At 44.5% G+C, this 20,403-nt stretch overlaps 1 protein-coding gene across 1 annotated transcript; it reads right to left on the minus strand.

The window, feature by feature from the left end:
- Nucleotides 1–3,914: 3,914 nt before the first annotated feature.
- Nucleotides 3,915–19,837, minus strand: LOC144138378 (soluble calcium-activated nucleotidase 1). Its single transcript, XM_077670632.1, has 3 exons — nucleotides 18,803–19,837; nucleotides 10,814–11,017; nucleotides 3,915–7,255 (listed from the first exon to the last, which is right to left on the minus strand). The coding sequence occupies exons 1-3, from the start codon at nucleotides 19,473–19,475 to the stop codon at nucleotides 6,870–6,872; spliced, it is 1,263 nt and encodes a 420-aa protein (XP_077526758.1). The 5' UTR covers nucleotides 19,476–19,837; the 3' UTR covers nucleotides 3,915–6,869.
- Between the last annotated feature and the right edge of the window lie 566 nt (nucleotides 19,838–20,403).

The raw sequence follows: 20,403 nt of genomic DNA on the forward strand, positions 1-20,403 counted from the left end.
GGGCCATATAATTTACAATTTTGAAATTAGGCCAATTTCATCCAAATAAGAGAATAAACTTCGTAGAGCTTGGCGCTGCTTTGACGGATGAATCCATGGTCCTAAAATATTTCTGAGAGTAATTGGTCCCTGTTCTAGACGTTCCATGCTTTCGAGGAAGTGGGATCTCGGTTCCATGTAGGCCGCACATTCTAATAAAACGTGTTCAATTGTTTCGACGCAACCACAATTGTCGCAGTGCGGATTTGGCGTCGCTCCAAGGCCAAATAGGTGCTATTTGTGTAGGCACAGTTCAGGCGTAGACGATGGTACAACGTTTCCAGGTTACGAGGAAGCTGTGTTGGTAGTCTTGACTTTTATTATGTTGGCCTTTCATTTTACAAGGTGTTTGACTTCACGGCCGGAAGTTTAGCTCAGTTTCCATTGTCGCAAAAATAACGTGCTTTTCGAAGTTAATTCCAGCGCGTCTTTCCCCGCCGAGTTGTCAAAAAGCTTGTGCTTCTGTCTGGCATCGGACCTGGTTCCAATGCCACAAGTTGCATCTTGAAAAGGCGTGCTAAATTACTTCCAGCCTTGCAGGAACTGTACTGGAGGGCTATACGGATTAAATTAGACCACCTTGGTATCTCCAACTCGAGCAGAAATTTCGACACGCAAACATGTCTGTTTCTCGCCTTCACTAGAAAAATGGTCACCGGGATGGAACGGCCGTGCTCAGCACCACAACGCCACAGAGCCACTGCCGCGGTTTCCTTTGAGCTGTATTGTGCCTCGCTTTTCAAGAATGTCTCAAAGTTGCTGCATTGCAAATTCCCTACGCATGTTTCCAAACGCCTGTGACGTACGTTTCCTTGCAAGGCCACGGGCGTAGGCCGGGTGTTATCGACGGTGCCAAGCCAGCGGCCAGATAGGAAAGTATGTATGTAGCAGAAAGCAAAACCGACCCTGAGCCTCGATTCGCACTAAGAGATTGGATATCGCAACGCTAGACGCATTAGTGTAGATACCGCATTTTTCTGCATATACTTGGCGCCATTTTACAGGTTGCACAAAATAACTGCCGGCCCTTTTCCAGAAAAATTTCGTGGCACAACGAAACTGCACTCACAAGCCTGTGCATGCGTATTATCATCGCGAAAAATGACTAAGTGGTAGCCAGTTTCGATATTTTTTTTTATCGTCGGAACACCAAGCCAAGAATGGGTCTAGTTGGCCATCGCTGTATTGCCTGACAGTTAAAACGAAAAACCGTCCCACAGCGCAGCTAAATCACATAAGTCCAGTTATACGTTGCTTTCAAATCTTCTTGAAAGTTCATTCTCACAGCCAATGAAATCACCTATGTTTCCGACTAGCAGCACTTCGTCACTCAATAAATTGCTTTGAAGTGTAAAAAAAAAAATTGCTCATCCAGATTAACATTTTTTTTATACTAAGAAAGCATACGGAACATTGGAAGGGTTTTAACTCTCGTGATCCAGAATCTATGCTTGACATAACAGGGGAAATACTAAACAGTGTAATGAGCGTGTTATTAACTGCTTGTTGACGTCCCAGTGGAATGACCAAACACAGCTAGAGGCCTTACTGCAATCGTATAGTTGTGCTCCTTGGTGGTTGGTGGCTTTGGTCGGTGGTTGCCAATCATCAAACAAGTTCCTGTGATGTCAAAAGGGCCTGGCAAGAATGTGGCTGGCAAGTGGCCAGTTCTCTGTCTGTTTTCCTCAATATCTAGCTAAGTCGTTGGAAGTCTTAAGTTAGAAGTCTGAATGTAGCCTTTCAAATAAACTGAACTTGTATTTTGTCTTCACAGCTCCCTTAAAACTAAGTAAAAACAAAAGTATAACCAATACGGAATTAGTTTTCAAATACTTCGTGTCAGTCAAAAAAGACCGCTACCTACCGTATTTTCGCACATATAACCCGCCCCTGCATAAAACCCGCACCCCTACTTTCTGTCGATGAATAAAAAAAATATATCCCCGCATATTGCCCGCATATTTTACACATAAGAGGATGGACCAAAGCTACTACACTCAGGCAATATTACACATTTGTTTATGCAAAAGAACTTATTTAGCTGACTATGTAATTTAGATGACTTGCCGCATACATTTTTTCAAATTGGTATATTGGTGAGCTGTGTACGCAAAATAAGCACTCTCAATGGGATAACAGTGGCTTAGTCACTGTTACTGCTGCAAAGGCATCCCGGCCCAGCGTGCATTGTGGAGAAGCTGCATCAAAAGAAATAATTCGCATATAATCGGCACTAGAGTCTAATCCGCACCTCTACTTCGCCCCTGAAATTTTCGCATTTTTGGAGCGGGTTATACCCGCAAAAATACGGTATTTATTAGCTGTATGGTGAACTAAGTGAGGAGGTTCGGTCCCACTGGATGGAGATGTTCAAGCCTAATTTTTAATGTTTTCCTGCAGCCCATTTTCATGCCCAATAATGCCTCCTATATTAACCTTATATTAAGACTGAGAATAACTGCTTTGGTTAGCTTACGAGTATAAGACTGCAGTAATAAAAAGAAAAGGTGACGCATGGAAATGGCAGGACAAACAATTTCGAGATTTTTTTCACATAATCACACTATCTGACGCAGCACAAACAACCTCGTGGAAACACGGTGCAAGTTGGTGCTATACTAGTTTACAACTCAAGAACGGCACCACCTCATGTAGTGTATCACTCCGCCAAAGCGCCGGACCTGTGACGTCCGTGCGCGCGCTTTTTGAAAGGGGTTTGCTATGAATGCGATATCGTCTGCCTTGTCTCACGCAGTTTGTTTGTCGTCACTGGAGTCGTTTATAAGCATATTAAGTCCAAAAATCACGGGAACGGCTCACGCCATGTTCATTGATTGATTGATTGCAGGGTTTAACGCGCCGACGCAACGCAGGCGATGAGGCGCGCCGTAGTGGAGGGCTCCGGATTAATTTTGACCACCTGGGGATCTTTAACGTGCGCCGAAATCTCGTACACACGGGCGTTTTTGCTTTTCGCCTCCATCAGAAAAGCGGCCGCCGCGGCCGGGAATCGAACCCGCGACCTCGTGCTCAGCAGCGCAACGCCTTAGCCGCTGAGCCACCGCGGCGGGTTCACGCCATGTTCAAAATATTCCCAGTAACGCCCTACTTGCGCAGCGCGGAGAAACATCCGACTACGGTGATAAGGCACAGCGGCAACTTCCGGTGCCGTTCTTAAGTTGTCACCGAGTATAGCAGAGCTTCAATAGCCCTGGAGACCAATGTTGAAAAGTATCCGTTTCGAAAATACGAGACAAGCCCACAATGGCCCAACACATAACGATCGCGCTCTGAAAACAAAATATGTAGGAACTGCAGTAGAATCTAACGTGGGTTCAATACATCGACGCAAAGGTAGAGGCAAAGAAGCCTTGACAGAAACCAGGGCAAACCTTCAAGCAGAATTAAACCTCGGAATTAGAAAAATGGCCGTCATGATGACAGGGGATTTCGGTTTGCTTCCAACGAAGGCATTGTTTTGTTAATGGTGAGGAATTGTTGCTTGCAGGGGCAAGCAGGATGGGCCAGATCACACAACTTTGAAGAGGAAATGGAAAACAAAATGTCTGAGGAAGCACTACAGTTTAACATCTGCCATAAAACAAAATGTCTGAGCAAGCACTACAGTTCAACATCTGCCATTTCCCTCATGCTATGGCACTGATTTAAAATCAATAAAGAATGATGCCCGATCTGCTTTTTTCCTCTGGTTAGCAGAAACCGTGGGTGAATTGTGCACATACCGAGGGATACACACTTAGCAGTAAGGATATGTGACAAGTCGCAGATATGAAGAGAAGCTGCCAAATTAAGACAAAACCTCCCCCCCCCCCCCATAGGGATTCCAAGAGAAACACTTCAATATACAAAACAGCTCCAGTTGCAATGTAGAAAAGTTTATTATGAATGTTGTAGCAGAGGCCGTCGCGACTGTACAAATCTACAATGTGGCCTTGCAGAGAAGCAGCACACGGAGCACGCAAGGTTCAAGACAGTGTTTGTTTAAAAGAAAAAGGAAAAAAAAATTTACGAAGTGTATCATAAGCAAGCACTACTACACGCAGGGCGTACTGCTGAATGATGGAAGTTGTATTTTAGCGCTCGTCTAGTATACTAGATAAAAATTTAGTGATATGGGTAGGTCGCGCATTCCGCCCTCGATTTATAATAATGATTTACAAAAACCAATGATAAAACATAGTTACCCACGAAATTATGTTAGCCATAATGATGGCAGCCACACAAATGCTGAATGTTTCTGGTATTTTTGTACATGTGGGCAAGAGAGTGGAGAAAGTGCATTCAACATTTCCCACGTGCTTGAAAAAGGAACTAACTGGCTGGCTTGTTAATGCCTTAATAGTAAATTTACTATCACACAGGCCTTTCCATGTCTGCCAGGGACGTGATTTATATTACACCGTGAGAGCCTTTAAAAAAAAAAAAGGACAGTCGAGTTATTCAGTTGATGCACAGAACAATCATGGTAGCCTTAACAGTGCCTACAATCGAACATTTCAATGGGTATGGTAGGCTTGAAAGCAAAGTTAAAAAGGTGCATATTTTGCTGACATGACCGCAGAAATATTGTACCCCAAAGGTCACTTAGATAGAAAGGAAATACTGGTTTCATTTCCTTTAAGGTGTACCACAGACATGAGATACAAGAAGACATCTAGCAAGACCAAATAAGGCTCAGATAAACTATCAGACACAATACCGGTGCATCTCAATTAACCAGCTTAATGGAACCATCATGACAATGCAAACAACCCAGGCAAGAAACAAAAACAAGGCCCTAGAAATCATCGTCATACAAACACTGCAACAACTGTAAATGGCAAGTCCTGTGCTGCCAGGGAGTGGTGACTAGAATACCACAAAAACACTCTGGGGTGTCCACCTGTAGAAAAAACCTTGTAATTCTATTCCCTAACAGTAGCCTTGACATTGTAACTGCTTTTCAGAATGAGGAAATATTTGCAGGACTTCCCCTAAGGCCATTATTGTTTCAGTGATGTCTTTTGACGCGCATGATATGAATCTTTTGGCAAAACTTGTACAAAGCACACCTAACTTGAACTTGAAAGCAAAATGGAGGTTAGTCTAAATGCCTTGGCATAAAGCAACTTTCAGAGGCCTCTTAGCCAGGCCTCCATACTGCACGTTTTGCTTTGCATGAAAGCAATGATGGCAAGTAAAAAAAAAGTCTAAAGGGGTTATTGCTTTAATGAGCTGACATTAGCAGCCCCACCTATTATGCACAAAGGCCGTCTCAAACTCACAATCAATAACTCGCCAAGCGCAGAACCCTGGCATCTTGTTCTTCGGCTATTCGCATCTCCTACACACCAACGAGTTCTGTTTCACGCCCCTCTGCTGAGTAGCCAGCCTGGATTAGATATCACACAAGCAAATGCAAAAAAAAGAGTAGACGCATTCTCGGCAAAGCATTACAGATCTCTGTTCCTGCACAGTGTCTTGTGCTCCAAGCACACCACATCCGTACTTAAACCACAACGACGATGCGTCGAGTCCTCGTCAAAGGCACACACTTGTCACACTTGTTCTGTAGCTTGTCGACGTTCAGCTACATCAGTTCGGTCCAACTACTACTGTCAACAAACTGAAGCAATATCAGTGACGGTACTGAAAACACAATTTCAACAAAGTCTCTTGTTTATGATATCCCCCGTCTAAGTCAGCTATAAACGCTCTCATAACAAGAGCCACGCTTAGTCCACGGAAGCTTCCCCAAAACTTGCCATAAAGCTCTTACTTTGGTCACGGCAACGTAGGATTCGCGACTTCCTTTTCACCTAAAACTTTCTGGAGTATCAAGCAAATGTAGAAGCAATTGACACCATCACAATCTTAAAGCTGGCACGACAGATTTTGTCCAGAATGTTGACGCATGAAGCAATCACTGCCAGTAGTGCCCTGCCCTTCTAGCTGCCCTGGACCTGCACTGCTGTATTACACTGAACACAGGGGGCTCAATTCCAAGAAACGGTGACTAGAAAACTTGCATCTTGCGCCATCACCTCATCGGGGTGGCTCATGGCAACAATTCACAATCGCGCCACTGAAACAGTTCCTACTGCCCTGATATTTACCCTAGTGAGCTGATAACCAAGGTCTACGCACTTCAGAGCTACCAGAGCAGCGAACAACTACTAAAAACTGCACTTAGGGAGCGAACTAGCATGCTAACATGATTAAGTACAATGTGTCGAGAATATTTCCTTCTTGAATAGTTGTGCATTGAAGAGGCAAGGCGGCTTCTCCCCTAGCTGCCAAAGACTGCGACACCACCCTACCTCTGCCCTATAAAAAAAACAATTAAGCATGCGTAGCAAGCGCAAGTGATTCCCGTTTACAATGCTCGAAAAGCACAAACAAAATGTCGCCATTAACTGAAACTCGTCTAAGAAATGCAACTGAAGGAATATTCAAGTGAAGGCAACAAGCAGCTTCTAACATGCATGCAGAGTTGAAAGAAGTTTGATGACGGCAGAGCTCGGGAATGAAAGAGGGACCCAGTGAGGATGCACTCTGTCTCAGGAAAGACAATAGAACATGGTGACAACAAACAAAGACATAAAAAGCAAAAAAAGAAAAAAAGAAAGAAAGCACTGCGTAGGTAAGATTCGTTCTAATTTGCTCAATGTCCAGTCACTTATGTTTGCTCAACGTTTCGTCATCTAACGATCAACGCAAGCAGCGTCCGTCATTTAGCGCATATGCGAGCACGACCTTCTGTAGGAAATTCAGCTTTGTGCACATGTGCTGCAGAGCATTCGCCAGTCGGGAGAAGGGAGCATTCGCTGTCACACAAACTCCACGCCTTCGAACTTGTAGTCGCCGATCTTGGTCTCGGGGTAGAGCACCTTGCCGTCCTCGACGCGAATCACAGTGATGTACGTCGCCGTCTTGCCCTTGTGCTCTTCCGACTTGAGTGCGAGGATGAGCGTGTCTTGCTCCGAGCTTCGAAGGCTCGGAACAAACTTGACCGAGGAGAAGCCATGCGTCGGCAGCAGCGGGCCGACCTGGCTGACTCGGACGCGCGCGAACTGCGGGTCGGTGCGAAGCATGATGTTGGCGCCCTTCTCTTCGTCCTCGACGTCGTTGTACGCCGTGGTGCTCGCGCGGCGGGGAAGGAAAAACCACTCGCCGAAACGGTGGCTCCAGGCGACCGCCTCGTGGATCATGTAGCCTGCAACAGAGCAAACCCTGGGTCAGAGAGTGTGCGTGCAGAAATGGACAGAGACAACACGTACACACTGACGATAACTGGATTAGTTAGTGCGTGAAGCACAAGAAAAGGTACAAGTATAGCTACAGGTGACCGCTTCATAGATCATGTAGCCTGCAACGGAGCAAACCCTGGGTCAGAGAGTATGCGTGCAGAAATGGTCTGAGACAACACGTTCAAACTGACCATAACTGGACCAGTGAGTGCGCGAAGCACAAGGAAAAGGTACAAGTATAATCACCCGTGTTCACCAGATGACTGAGTGCTCCATGCAGCGTGGAATTATTTAAATTCCTGCGACTCAAATTGCTTCAAATTTGCACGAATTCGTGCAGTTTGCAGTTGAAATTCTTAAATGTGAAAATGAATTCTTTTGTAATCATTCAATTGATCCCATCAAAGTCCGTCTACAATGCATAGGCCACATTGCTAGTGTTTTATTTTTCTTGGCCAATTGACACGATTTTTTTTTTTTCCAGATTAAAAGTGCGTTCAAAATTGCTTTTCTGCTGATACGTGCACCTTGCCAATTTGATGTCTGTCGCGACTACATATCTGCAAGTGTGTAGGCTCAAATTTAACAGTCTGTGAGCAGTTTTGACCTTTCTAAACTATGGGAAAAGAAACAAAGCCAATACACAACATGAAACTAGTGAAAGTCCATGTTTTGAAGACCGCACTGCCAAGCAGTGTAAGTTCACATTATTAAGCTCCAAAGGCAGCCACAATCAGTACATTGTGTTTTCATTCTTGTCTTTTTCTTGTTCCTTACATTTAAGTTAAGGGTTTAAACTCCCACTAAACAGCAAAATAAGGAATTACACGTGGATTGAATCACACCGTGCCGCCACAAATAAAAGTTTGAAGCTATTCACTTCAGGCTCCCTTTAATCCGGGGTGTTCGCTGACAAATACATGGCCTTTATCTAGACTCCAAAACCACTCAACCAGTCCGGATGAAACTGAAGTCAAAATTCCCTGAATGGTAGTTGCGGAATTCTGATTAAGACTGCAAATTTTTTAAAATCTTAAAACGTACAAAATTTGAGAACAGTACTATGCTACTCTGGAAGCCATGTTTGAACTCTTTTCAAGTTAAAGTTTGCAACCTTGAAACTTCAGGCTGTGCCTTAACATTCCGTTTCCGGCATTAATGGATGCAAACTTTTTATTTTCAATCCAACCAATTTCATTTGGACGCGCTCAGTACTGCATGTGAGTTTTTGCTTTTTCGGTGATAACCATTCAGTACTTATCAGGCCATGGAGCGCTCAATTGATTGCGAAACATCAACTCCCTGGAAGCACATCACTATCACACCAATGCTATCTTTTCTTTTAATCTGAACAATGATTCATGGCCCCATCAAGACCTTGTGCGGATTTCGAGATCTCCTGAGGACGTCCGAGAACGCAGGGAGGTCTTGAACATCCGATCCCACCGATTGTCTTGTTCTCGGGTGAAAAGTGCTTATCTTGGGGAAACTAGGGCACACTATGCGTTGAGCTGCGTTATCTCACAACAATACAACCTTCCCTTCAGTCTGCTTTTATCCGAAGCAATGAAGCACCTCACAAGGGTATCACCCCTATTTGCAGTTTATCTGCGCCTATATTATCTATTCGCACACACTGTACAGCTGAAGCCGATTAAACGCAAATGGCCGTGTTTCTAATACTACGCCGCCAATGCCAACTCTATGGAACTCGTCCAGATCTTATCCAGCTTTTGAAGAGGTTGGAAAAAAGAACAAGTATGGAATACTGGGCAGGTGATCGCATGGACTCAGGCAGCAGCCCTGCAGCTTTCAGTAATACCCCATTCATTCGCCAATCAGTATACCTTTGAGCCTGCAAGGTTTACTCTAGAACTTTTAAAAGAAATCAGCCTGGTTCACAGAAACCAGATCAACAAGAAACCCAGATTAGCTGGTGCTTAGGTAACTTTGCCAAAGTAAAATCGGAGACTCCCGCTATGTCTGTTCTACGATCACAGTTGGAGGGGGTGCTACAAAAGAGGTGAGAGATGCTTGCGGCCTGAACACTGGATTAAAGGACAAACACGAGAAGTTGCGGAACACCATGCCTAAAAGGAGCTTACAAGGAAACTCAGCCCAGCTTTTAACAAGTTGCTAGAGTTAATACTACCCCGACTGATGAAGGACACGAGGACCAAGACAGCTAAAGCAGGTTTGGTAGTGATTTTGAACTTCTGCAAGCATTCATTTGAACCTTCCCATTTGCTGCAAAATTTCCACTCTTGCAGCATGCACACGAAAGGACCAAATGACAACAAAATCGGATTCAGACAAAATCGTATTTCATTTCAACTGTAACATCAATGCTATCCAGCTGCTAGCAAGCAAACAAACAAAAAAAATCTTTGGATTACTCCAAAACAAGTTGTGGCCTTTTAATGAAAGCAATATGGGCAATTTTTACATCCGTCAAGCATATGGAAAACAGGATGTGTTTAAGCAAAGTGGGAAAGGAAATCCGTGCACACAGAATGCTTTGTATATTGTTGCACATTTTTTCCCAAAACATTCTGGGCACCCAGTGACCTCACTCTTTTTTCTGCATTCAAACACCAGCTTTCAAAGTTCTCCCTTCACTCCAGAAAGCACATCGAATGCACTTGTCAATTTTTTGCAAGCCAGCCCTGCGTATGTTGCCCACAAGCCCTTGCAAATCGGGCCATTAAGACGAACTACTACAACTGTACTCAGCTCGAAAGGACTAGCATTGGGTAAATCACTCAGATCCATTCCAGCCACGATAAAGATTTTTCTAACCAAAAAAAAAAAGAAAAGTGTCAAAATTTGTCACTACAGTGACATAGCGTAATATGGGCCAACTCTAAAACCATGGCTATCAGTAAAACACTTCTCTGGGCTAGACGGTTCATTTCAGACATGGGTTAGATTAACTGCGCTGCTTAGGCTTACGATAATCAGACGGAGACAAAGAAACACACAACACGAATGGGGAAGCGCAATTAATCAGTGCCATCAGAGCATTAAATGCATGCCAGCATTTGAGCAATATCATCAAACAAAACTAGGGGCCCCGCTACAGCTGCCCAGTCATGTTGCTTGTCGATGGCACAGGTAAGTGGCCACCAGTCGCACAAACATGACTCTGTGGTGTCATAGAGAGGTCGCCGGAACGTGGCTGGGGAGTTGCCACTGGTTCACTAGTCTTCTTTAATATCTCGATTATTTGTTTGAAGTTTGCGACAAAATTGGCACCATGTTTACTTGGTCAAAGCAATCTTCTCTTGCATTTTCTCTTCACGGCCCCTTTAAAAGCAACTTTTCCCACTGCTCAACCCCAGCCTCTGTCTGCCCAGCGGGTAGGAGCAGTGAGAGGAGAAACTGCCCTTCTCATTCTGTCTCCGCTTGGAAACAGTCACCCTCATCCCATCACAACTAAAACCACTTGACGGCTTGTTGCAGAGTGCAGTTAAGTATTCTTTTTTCCTCCCCGCCACACACGTAAAACTTCCGGGCAGACTTACCGGGCGGCCCGTACTTGGCCCACTCGCAGAGCTTGCGGTAGTTGTCCCGCCAGTCGCGGTGCTCCACGCGACCCCCCGGGGTCACGACCTTGATCCACTGGGGGTCGTGGTTGATCACGCGCCCCTTGCCATCCGTCCACTCCTTGCCCAGGCCACCCACGTACAGCACGCCTTCGCGCACCGTCGCCCACTCGCTCTTGAAGCCTGCGTGCCATCATCGTCAACATCGCGATGAGCACCACCATCATCATCATGAAGAGTCACTGCTCGTCTGCTGCCTGTGAAGTTGCTCTTCAGACTGCTGCTCATCTCTGAATAAAAGCAGCAGCCAATACTGGTACAAAAAACCTAGAGTTGCTTAGTTATAACCAGTTGAGCAACTCCCAATAGGCCCCATGTGTTAAAAACTAGTTTTCGGTGAGACCCTTCCACTGCAAGAAAACAGGGAAAAGCATGGAGCAAATGGACTAGCTTGCCATCTATGGCAGAAAGCTGAAGTGGCACTCAACCGCTTGTGGCTACTGCTGAAGTCCCCCCCCCCCTTCAAAAAAAAAGCTATGGAAACATAAGTGAACAGTACCTAATTTAATGTTTCCTAATTTGAAAACCAGGCTTTAGTTTATCGAGTTGTGCTACTGAGTAAATGCTAAGCAAAGTTCAGTTTTTGTCCACTAGGTGCCATTCCAATAAACTTTTCCCTCAGCTTCAATGAAGCAGGGGGCTTGTGTTGCTCGAATTCTGAAGACGGGTTTTGAAATTGGTGCACATTTAAGAAATCTGTGAAATACAAGCCCCACTTAACATGTTTTCATGATCCTCACCATGGCCTCAAGAAACACGACAGAGGTCAGTACATGTAAATAGTTATCACTTCACCATCTCAACTACCAACTGTCATCAACATCATCACCAAGAGTCACCGAGTATCAGCCGCACGTCAAAAGTGGCTCTTCCAAGCACATTTCCCTGAACAAGAATAGGCAACAAAATAGGATGAACAGCGTCCAACACTTCCACCTTTCAATCCTTTCGCTAGTACAAACTGCTCGTTTCTCATTTCAGTCTCGCACGTCTGGCTTGCAAGAGATCTAACGATACTTACAGCAAATGACATTCACAGTTAATGTCATCAGTTTGCAACTATAACATGAGAACACTGAACAGCCTCATAGGGCAGTACAAGTTGCAGGAACGCATTTGCATCTCCCCTCCCCCAAATAATAACCACATCTAATAATAGCTCACTGAGCATTAACCCTGAACACTGTAAAAGCATACTTTGTCCATGAATAATGCTTTTTGCTACGTCAAGGAGCCTGAAAATCCATATTTTTAAATAAAGTAAGGATCTCTTTTTTTTATCAACACTTATGAAAATAGCAATCTTGTCCTCAACAGGCATACCACAAATCACGTGTAAACCAACATGCTTCATCTTCGACCCGTCCACCATAAAAACTCTGCGCTACCCACTTTGAATTTGACACGTGGCTCTTAAGTGCGGAGAAGAAGCAATTCTTCTTGCATCACTTCTACAGTGTCTTCAAGATCCGACAAGCTTGCATGAATGCTGATTTGATGCCAATTTATCGTGGCTGGTGACGTCCATTTAGAGGAAACTGACCCACTCTTCTTCACATAAAGTTGGGATGCCCTGTTTTCAGTGCGTAAAAAATTTAAGCATGACGTGCACGCATTTATTTCAGCATATTTAAATCCTGCGAGTTGAGTCTACCAGCCCCCACTGGTATCGTTAACGAATGACATTTTCTTTCGCTGCATAGATCGGAATGCCTAAAAGCACTTGACATTCACAGAGAACGTCGCCTGCTGTTCAGCAGTTTTAAATTTATCACAAGGCAGAGGAGGGTTCTTATACTTGTCGCAGGGCTGAGTCAAATGTCATTTCAAGTAAACAACCTAAGTGGAGTTTCGAAGTGAGATACAAAACACGGGCTGCTGGGTTGATATATGCAGTATTGAAAGCAAATCAAAAGGCAGCGACATGGCAGAAGTGGTCAATTTGTGCGACCTGCAATGCTTCATAGTTGCTTCAAGTGAAATAACATTAGCTCACAACGCAACAAAGGGACTTTATCACCGACTCATTTTCCTCGCCCACTCATTCTCCTTAATTCTCTTTAAAAAACACACCAGCAGGGGCAACTTATTTCTCTCTAGGATAGAATGTCACCCACACAAGTCATTGCACTAAATGTTCTTTTCGTTCTTTCTGATGGCTTTACAGCGACAGCTGGGCAAAGTTTTCTCAATGCCGTTTCCATTGTTATTAAACAAAATTTAAAATATCACATAACATCTTCGATATGAAACGTTTTCAGGAAATTTTCTTTTTCTTTCAGCCTACGCTAAATTTTTAACACAGCTGCTCCGTACAGGTCCCAATGCAAAAAAAAAAAAAAATACAGTCCATACAAATACAAAAATACGCTGACCAACTGGTATCACTACATCGAATCTATTTGCTTGGTTTAAATAAGTGGCTTTTTTTTATTTTAATGGTAATGCACTTTGTTCACATCCTTTGCCTGCAGCCCAACAGAATATATTTTTGTGGCATTCTTTCTTACATTAAAAAGAAAAACGAAGCGCTCCCACTGACGTGCGGTTAAACGATGTTTCAGCAAAGCATCGTTTGACGCTGGCGAGACCATTGTAATCTGATAAATTAAGAGGTAAACTGAATTAAACCAAGCCGAGATGTACAAGCTTTATATGTTTTTGCATTTAGATATTAAATGATAAAACAAAAATGGAAGGTTATGGGAATTTGATGGAACGGGGACAGTCCTAACAGACAGCGCAACAGCTATGTCGCAAAACACCTCCTCATCAATGTCACTCCTCCTCCCCAATTGAGAAGACCGAACCTAACCCTTTTTTTTTTGTATGAGAATGGCACGCCACCCACAACTAACATCCGGAGGGGAATTAGTTTACTGATAGCATCGGTAGCGGCCAGCAAGCAAAGACTCCAGGTCCAACAGTCTCGTCACCACGTGACGCCGTGTCAACCCTTCCAAAAAGATTGGGGCCCAGTGAAAGTTCTTTCTCAACCCTCGATGGACACAGTGGTAATTCTTGACAAAAACGCTAAATATTCCAATACAGGCATATAATTTCGTATAAATATATACTAAAGAGAAATCTGCCACTGCCGTTGCAGTCGGTCATGGGCGGTGTCCCTCTGGTTGATATTACTGTAATAATAATAATATTCCATTCATTCTTGGCCTGGCTCGCAACCTTGCTGCTCGTGACAACAAATACAACATCAGGGGCAACATTTTCTGTTCTTATTTGTGTGGTATAAAACTTATAAGCAATTCCTGATGGTGAAGTCTTTTGTGAGCTTATCTTATGCCCTGATAAAACAACTTTTGCAGCCACAGGGAATTTTCGAACTGGCTATAAGCCATTAAAAAAAAAAAACTTCCTAGCATTACAAAACACCAATATCTTTGAAGCATGGCTTTCCTAGACACCAGTGACATATTTCCCGCTAGTGAATATTAGTGAAACTGTGTGGGTACAAGTACCCTGAACAGTAGCCTCACTTGAGAATAAACGTAAAAGAAGAGGCCTGACACAGAAGTTAGTGCTGAAAGGAGCCCTAAACGCATGAAAAAAATTGGTTTAACAATTGCAAATACATCCATTTTAGCAACAACGGTGCTATGATGAAAAATTATGAATTTAAACACAGGTGGTGCTCTCACAGTACATTATCTGTTCTCCGATTCGTGAAATCGGAAGTTTTTAAGCGGGGTTTGTGAGGCCTCTTAAACGATGATTTGATTGATCGTAGGGTTTTAACGCGCCGACGCAACGCAGGCGATGAGGCGCGCCGTAGTGGAGGGCTCCGGATTAATTTTGAACACCTGGGGATCTTTAACGTGCGCCGAAATCTCGTACACACGGGCGTTTTTGCTTTTCGCCTCCATCAGAAAAGCGGCCGCCACGGCCGGGAATCGAACCCGCGACCTCGTGCTCAGCAGCGCAACGCCTTAGCCACTGAGCCACCGCGGCGGGTTCTTAAAGAATGAAGAACATGATTTAAGGGTGTAAAAACGTACAATAAACATGCCCAGCTAGGGCTGGGCATTGATTAAAAATTTTAATTAAATTAATTAGTTGCACTGGTCTAGAAAGAAAAATGACCAAAATTAATCATTTAAGAAGAATATAATAATAATAATAATAATAATAATAATAATAATAATAATAATAATAATAACAATAATAATGACAAGAATAACAACAACAAGATCAATGTGCTCGCCGGCCCGTTCACAGACATTCCAGATAAGGTAAGCATGTCATCATCGTGACGCTGATGCGGCAAGACACTTGGTGTTTTGAACGAGACACTTGGTGGCGCGCACTGACGCCACCCTGAGTAGAAAGTTTTTTAACTAGAGTTGCAAATTGGGTGGGTTATACTTTTCTCTAATCAAGAACAGCAGCACTAGCCGTAATTGCAGTGGAAGCCAGTTAAGCACGATTTGTTTACAGCAGATCTAGTTTATACAACCATATGGTGCGAGTGCTCACTTGCCGTTGTACCGTGTAAATTTGTATTAAGTGGTATGTCTTGGCTATAAGCTTTATGTTTTAATCACCACCATCTCTTGGCATACTTGCATTGTTTTCAATTGTGACGTCAGGTGGGTTATTTAAGAATTATCATACGAATATGATTGTCGGCAAGCTTGCGCACAATTTCAACACGTCCCTTCAGTTTCAGTTTGCTTCTATGACTTCAACCGTTAATTGGTTAGGAAAATTAATCGCGACTAAGGCATTAATCAATTAATTAGAAGATTAATCAATCAATTGCCTGCCCCCTAAGCCCAGCAATTTTAGCTGTGTTGCTCTCATTACAACTACGCTGACTCACAACTTCTGATATAAGACTCCCTCAAGGGAGGAAAAACAAAACAAAAAATAAAAACAGAATAGATACCCCCTTTTTATTTCTGTACTCCCAAGCAGAAGCCTACTTTTTACGATGTTGAGAAAGCTACAAAATGTGAAATTTTTGAGTCAGAACAAAGACTCTGTTTGCCTTTAGTAACCTTTTAGGTTGTAATAATTATATACATGTATTGTGCATAATAAAGCCAACTCCTATTAATGCGATCCTGGTAAAATTGTTTAGGTTCTTTGCTAGAACCCCAACCTCTAAATTTTATTGAATCAGGTAATAAAATTGAATTACACGAGGTCAAATTTATGAGTGCTGAAAGTGATCAAACAACTGAGTCTTTGAAAGACTTTTTTCTTTGCTACAAAAATGATAATGCTTGAAAATAGATACGTATTAAAATTTCTTTATGCGCAGCCTAGTATGACATAACAAACACAGCACTGCTAGGCCTGTTGCTGAAACATGTTCAGGTAAGGACAATGCAATGCTATGAGAGAACTGACAAACCCAGCAGTGAAGAAAAAGTTGCCAACATTTCCCCTAAAAAGTCACGTACAAATTTGCAACATGCTCTAGCACAATTCTGAAAACCTGGGAACAAAGGCTTTATGATTTCTGACAGCTGCCGTGCACACGGTGCCTGATATTGCTTCAGAGCGCGGCATACACTTGTAAAACTGTTTAACTTCACTGCTTTCAATTTTCATGAACTGAAGACGTTCACGTCCCTCAAATTTCAGAGTCCTTGCGACCAACTTTTGGTGCTTGCAGCGAAATCAGCAGCCATGGAAAACAACTATTTTCAACATTTTGACGAACGGTGCGCACTAGGTTTTGCTGTCAATATGCCATAACACGTGCCCCTGAAAATAACGTGGTTCCTGGGGCCTTTTTCGGGGATTTTAGGGGCGAAGCATTTTAGTGGCTCAGGATTTCAGTGTCTCATGTAGTCCCGGTACTCAAACACCGGGACACTCGTTTCCCAACGCCTCAAGCTAGAGAGCTTCATGCTTCAACACACGCGACTCACAGTCAAGCTGTATTTACTACTTCCCAATGGTTTCACCTCCATGGGCAAAAACGCCAACGCGCCAAGGTCTAAGACTCCGAGCGCTCAGCATCAAAACCACATCATACACTTCATCATAACTTCGAAACCTGCATCATACATTGAAACCACACCATTGAAACCGCATCAAACACTTACACACTGCACGCTTCACCCCTCCCCACATTTTCCCTTAGTGGAGATGGCCCGTCTTTTTTTTTGTCCTCTCATGGGAAGCACAAAACAGCAAAGATGAAAAGAATTCCCAGGCTACCTAAAAAGCACTTTTTATGTGTTGTGAATGTGAAACATTTAATGCCCAATAGAAAGCTTCGCTGGGCGAGCCGGTCTGTGGCTTAAAAATAAAATAGCACGCACCAAGGACAACCACAATAAAACACAAGTAGGCAGGACAACCGATCGTCCCATCTACTTTTGTGCTAAACAGCAGTGTCCAATCGAACACTGCCGAGAGCTCCTTTGAAATTTGCGCTGCGAGCACGGTTTTGAGTTTCGTAGCTGAGCATCTGTGGTGTAAAGGCATGGGCAGCCACCTTCCAGAACTGCCAGGGTTGCAATCGCTTACAACCAAGGTGCTTTGATAGGAGCGTGGCATATGCAGTAGCACAGAGCGGCCTAAGCTGAGTGCTCCATGAGACGTTGCCAGAGCCAATGAGAAGATTAGGATGTTTCGCTGCTAAAGACATTGGATCCCTGCTTTCTCGCTCAATGGGCCTTTTAATGCTTCCGCAAGCATTAACCATCCCTGCGGATATGTGCTAAATGCTGCAGCCAGCTGGAAGTTTAGGGGCTGTTTCACTGCTACAGATGCTGTATTCTGGTGCAAGCAATGCAGCAACCAGGACGAAGGGCATATAAAAACCTGAAAGAAGGTTGTGTAACATCTTTGTGCACTTCAACTTCAGTTTTGAAGGGAAATATTTACTACACCACCAAGCACCTTGGATCTGCCACTTCGGTAAGGGCTCTGCAGTGGAAAAGCTTCATGAAATTCTGTTTCACAGAAAAAACATTGCCAAGTTCGACCTTGCATTACGGACATAGCTTGGAGCAGCAATTGAACTATTTCCCGGAGAGGCTTTTCCCGGTGGTTAAAAAAAACCCCACCTTGAGTCAGTGCCTGGGCTACTGGCTGCTGTTATGATAACACCAATGCTGAGTCTACTGCGTGCAGTTGAAGTGGCATTCAGCCACATTTGTCGTGACAACTGGTGCTACCGTTGAAACAATCCATTAAAAATCCATGAAATGAACAAAAGTACAATGGCTGAATGGAGCATAATTTTTAATATAAGAATTTAAACTTTCACGTACCCCTAAAGTTCACCAATTTTTCTATTCGGAAACTTTGCAAAACCTAAAGGTGTGCGAAAATGCCGGGGTTTAACAGCAAACCCCCCAAAATTTGACACGATCTGCCACCACTTGGTGGGCCCAGATGTATAAAAAAAAAAGCCTCTTGTTTTAATGAGGTCTCTTTATTTGTAAATTTTGGCTGCCTCACCTAATAACGTGTTTATACCACCACTGCTTATATCGAAATACCTCTATTAAGAAATATTCGTTCCCCAGTGACACATTAATATAACTTGGCCTTAGCCACAAGCATTTTCAGCCAACTTTTCTAACATCCATACTTCCCTCCCAAAGCCAGGCTTTCCGGTTCACCAGGCAGTGTGGTTTTAGCTTATGTTGCCTGCAAACGGTGCGAGTTTCGACCACTTCGTTGGCTCACTTCGACAAATGAGACAACACTATTGCTGAACAGACTGAACAGGGCGAGATGTACGAACGGTGCAGCGCCTACGTCCTTTCAAAACATCCTGCTTCGGTTTCGACCCACATTTTCGAATGTTCCAGAATCCTGGCCAGCACATCTGTCATTGTGGCTGTACACGGTCAGCTTTTCCAGGTTCGCGCGGTCATTGATGCATGACATGCTTAGGGGTAAGAACGACAATGTCCGTACCTTTGGTGGCGTCTCCGCTGCCGTCGGCGAGCATGACCCACGGGATCATCTTCTTTCCCCTGATCTCGTAAATCACCCCCGTCCGGTCGTCCATCGTGTACAGCTTGCCGTTGAACACCACGAGTTCGGACAGCTCCATGCCGCGGCCGCCCATCGAAAACTGTCCCTTGAGCAGCGTCATTTCTTCCTCCCACTCGATGTTGATCTCGCTCATTTCCCGGTCGACAACGAGGTAGCCGACCTTCAGGTAGCTCACCCACGTATTGGACGTGCCTTTCAGCTTGGAGTCGGTGTCCAAGTCGGCGATGCAGGCGATCTTGTAGCGCACTTTCCGCCCGTACACGACGGGCTTGGTGAGCGGGTAGGTGTCGTTGTACGGCAGGTACTCCTGCAAGATGTGCTGGTGTCCGTGCTCGTGGCCCGAGCCGTCGATGTGGTCCTCTAGGATGTGGTACTTGCCCCAGGGGAGAAGCGCGTACATCAGGAGCAGGCACGTTATCCCCATCAGGGCGACGGCGACCACGAAGTTGACTTGACAGCGCAGCGTCGAGTTGCCGATGCGGTATGCAGTCGGCAACCGACCCGAGCTCATCATCCAGTCTTGCATCTTCATTATCGGTGGGTTGGCTTCCGCGGACCCGTGGCTATCGATTAGAGGTACTCGAAGCTCCATTGTGCGGGGCCATCGACGGTCTGCTTACGTCAAGAGCGCCGTAGTCGCTCTGAGCGTTGTTCACGGGATCCCATGCCGGAGATTGAATGGGGGGTCGCCAACGTCAGACGATGGGGAGCGGCACAGCTGGTCTTCCGCAGTCAATGTCCCAAGTTACGTGGCTCAACGGCGACGGTGGGAGGCGCTGTATCCATTGAGTTCCCTGCGTTGAGAGCAGTCAAAACATCTTCGACACACACCGACGTCCTTTAGAAGAAATTCAGCGCTGTTGAGACGACCACATAACTTGGAACACGACCGTTCGGGCTGACGACTTGCTCGGCTATGGCCGCTGCCGCGCTGTTTCGCAGCCATCAAACAAGGTCACATGACGTGTTCTTTGAATTCTAGTTTCTGGGTTGTAAGCTAGTATGTGAGAGCTTTAAATAAAATAACACAACGATTTCAGTGCAAACAAATGCTTATACAGCTATAAAATTACTTACAATAAAACCGCAGCCGCAGAGCATCCGCAGAGCTTTTTTTAACTACCGCTAGATGCCGGCACAATGTAACATAATATATGGATAGATGAGTGTGGCAAAAAAAAAAAAACAAATAAACAAACACCCTTTTTGCTGTTCTTAAACAAAGCGATAAAATGCCGATAAGGCGTCGAGGCCATGGTCCGTATGAACTCAAAGCACCCCACGCAGCGGCCAGGAAGGATTTTCTATTCTATTCTATTGCTAGCCTGTTCTAGTCAGACCCTGGCGCGCACGGGGCGCGCGCGTCAGTTCGCCAAGCTTCTCTGCGGCGCGCGAGCTTCAACTTAGGAAATAATAATGGGAAATTATTCTAGTGCGTTTCGGCTCAAAGTGCTCACCAGGCCAAATTTCCTCGCATATTGTGGGTGGGCCGCATAAAAAAATCCCCGGCATCGCCTCGA

This window comes from Haemaphysalis longicornis, unplaced genomic scaffold (assembly GCF_048455015.1).
Source record: "Haemaphysalis longicornis isolate Haplotype H1 unplaced genomic scaffold, Haemaphysalis longicornis Haplotype H1 scaffold_5, whole genome shotgun sequence".
NCBI lineage: Eukaryota > Metazoa > Arthropoda > Arachnida > Ixodida > Ixodidae > Haemaphysalis > Haemaphysalis longicornis.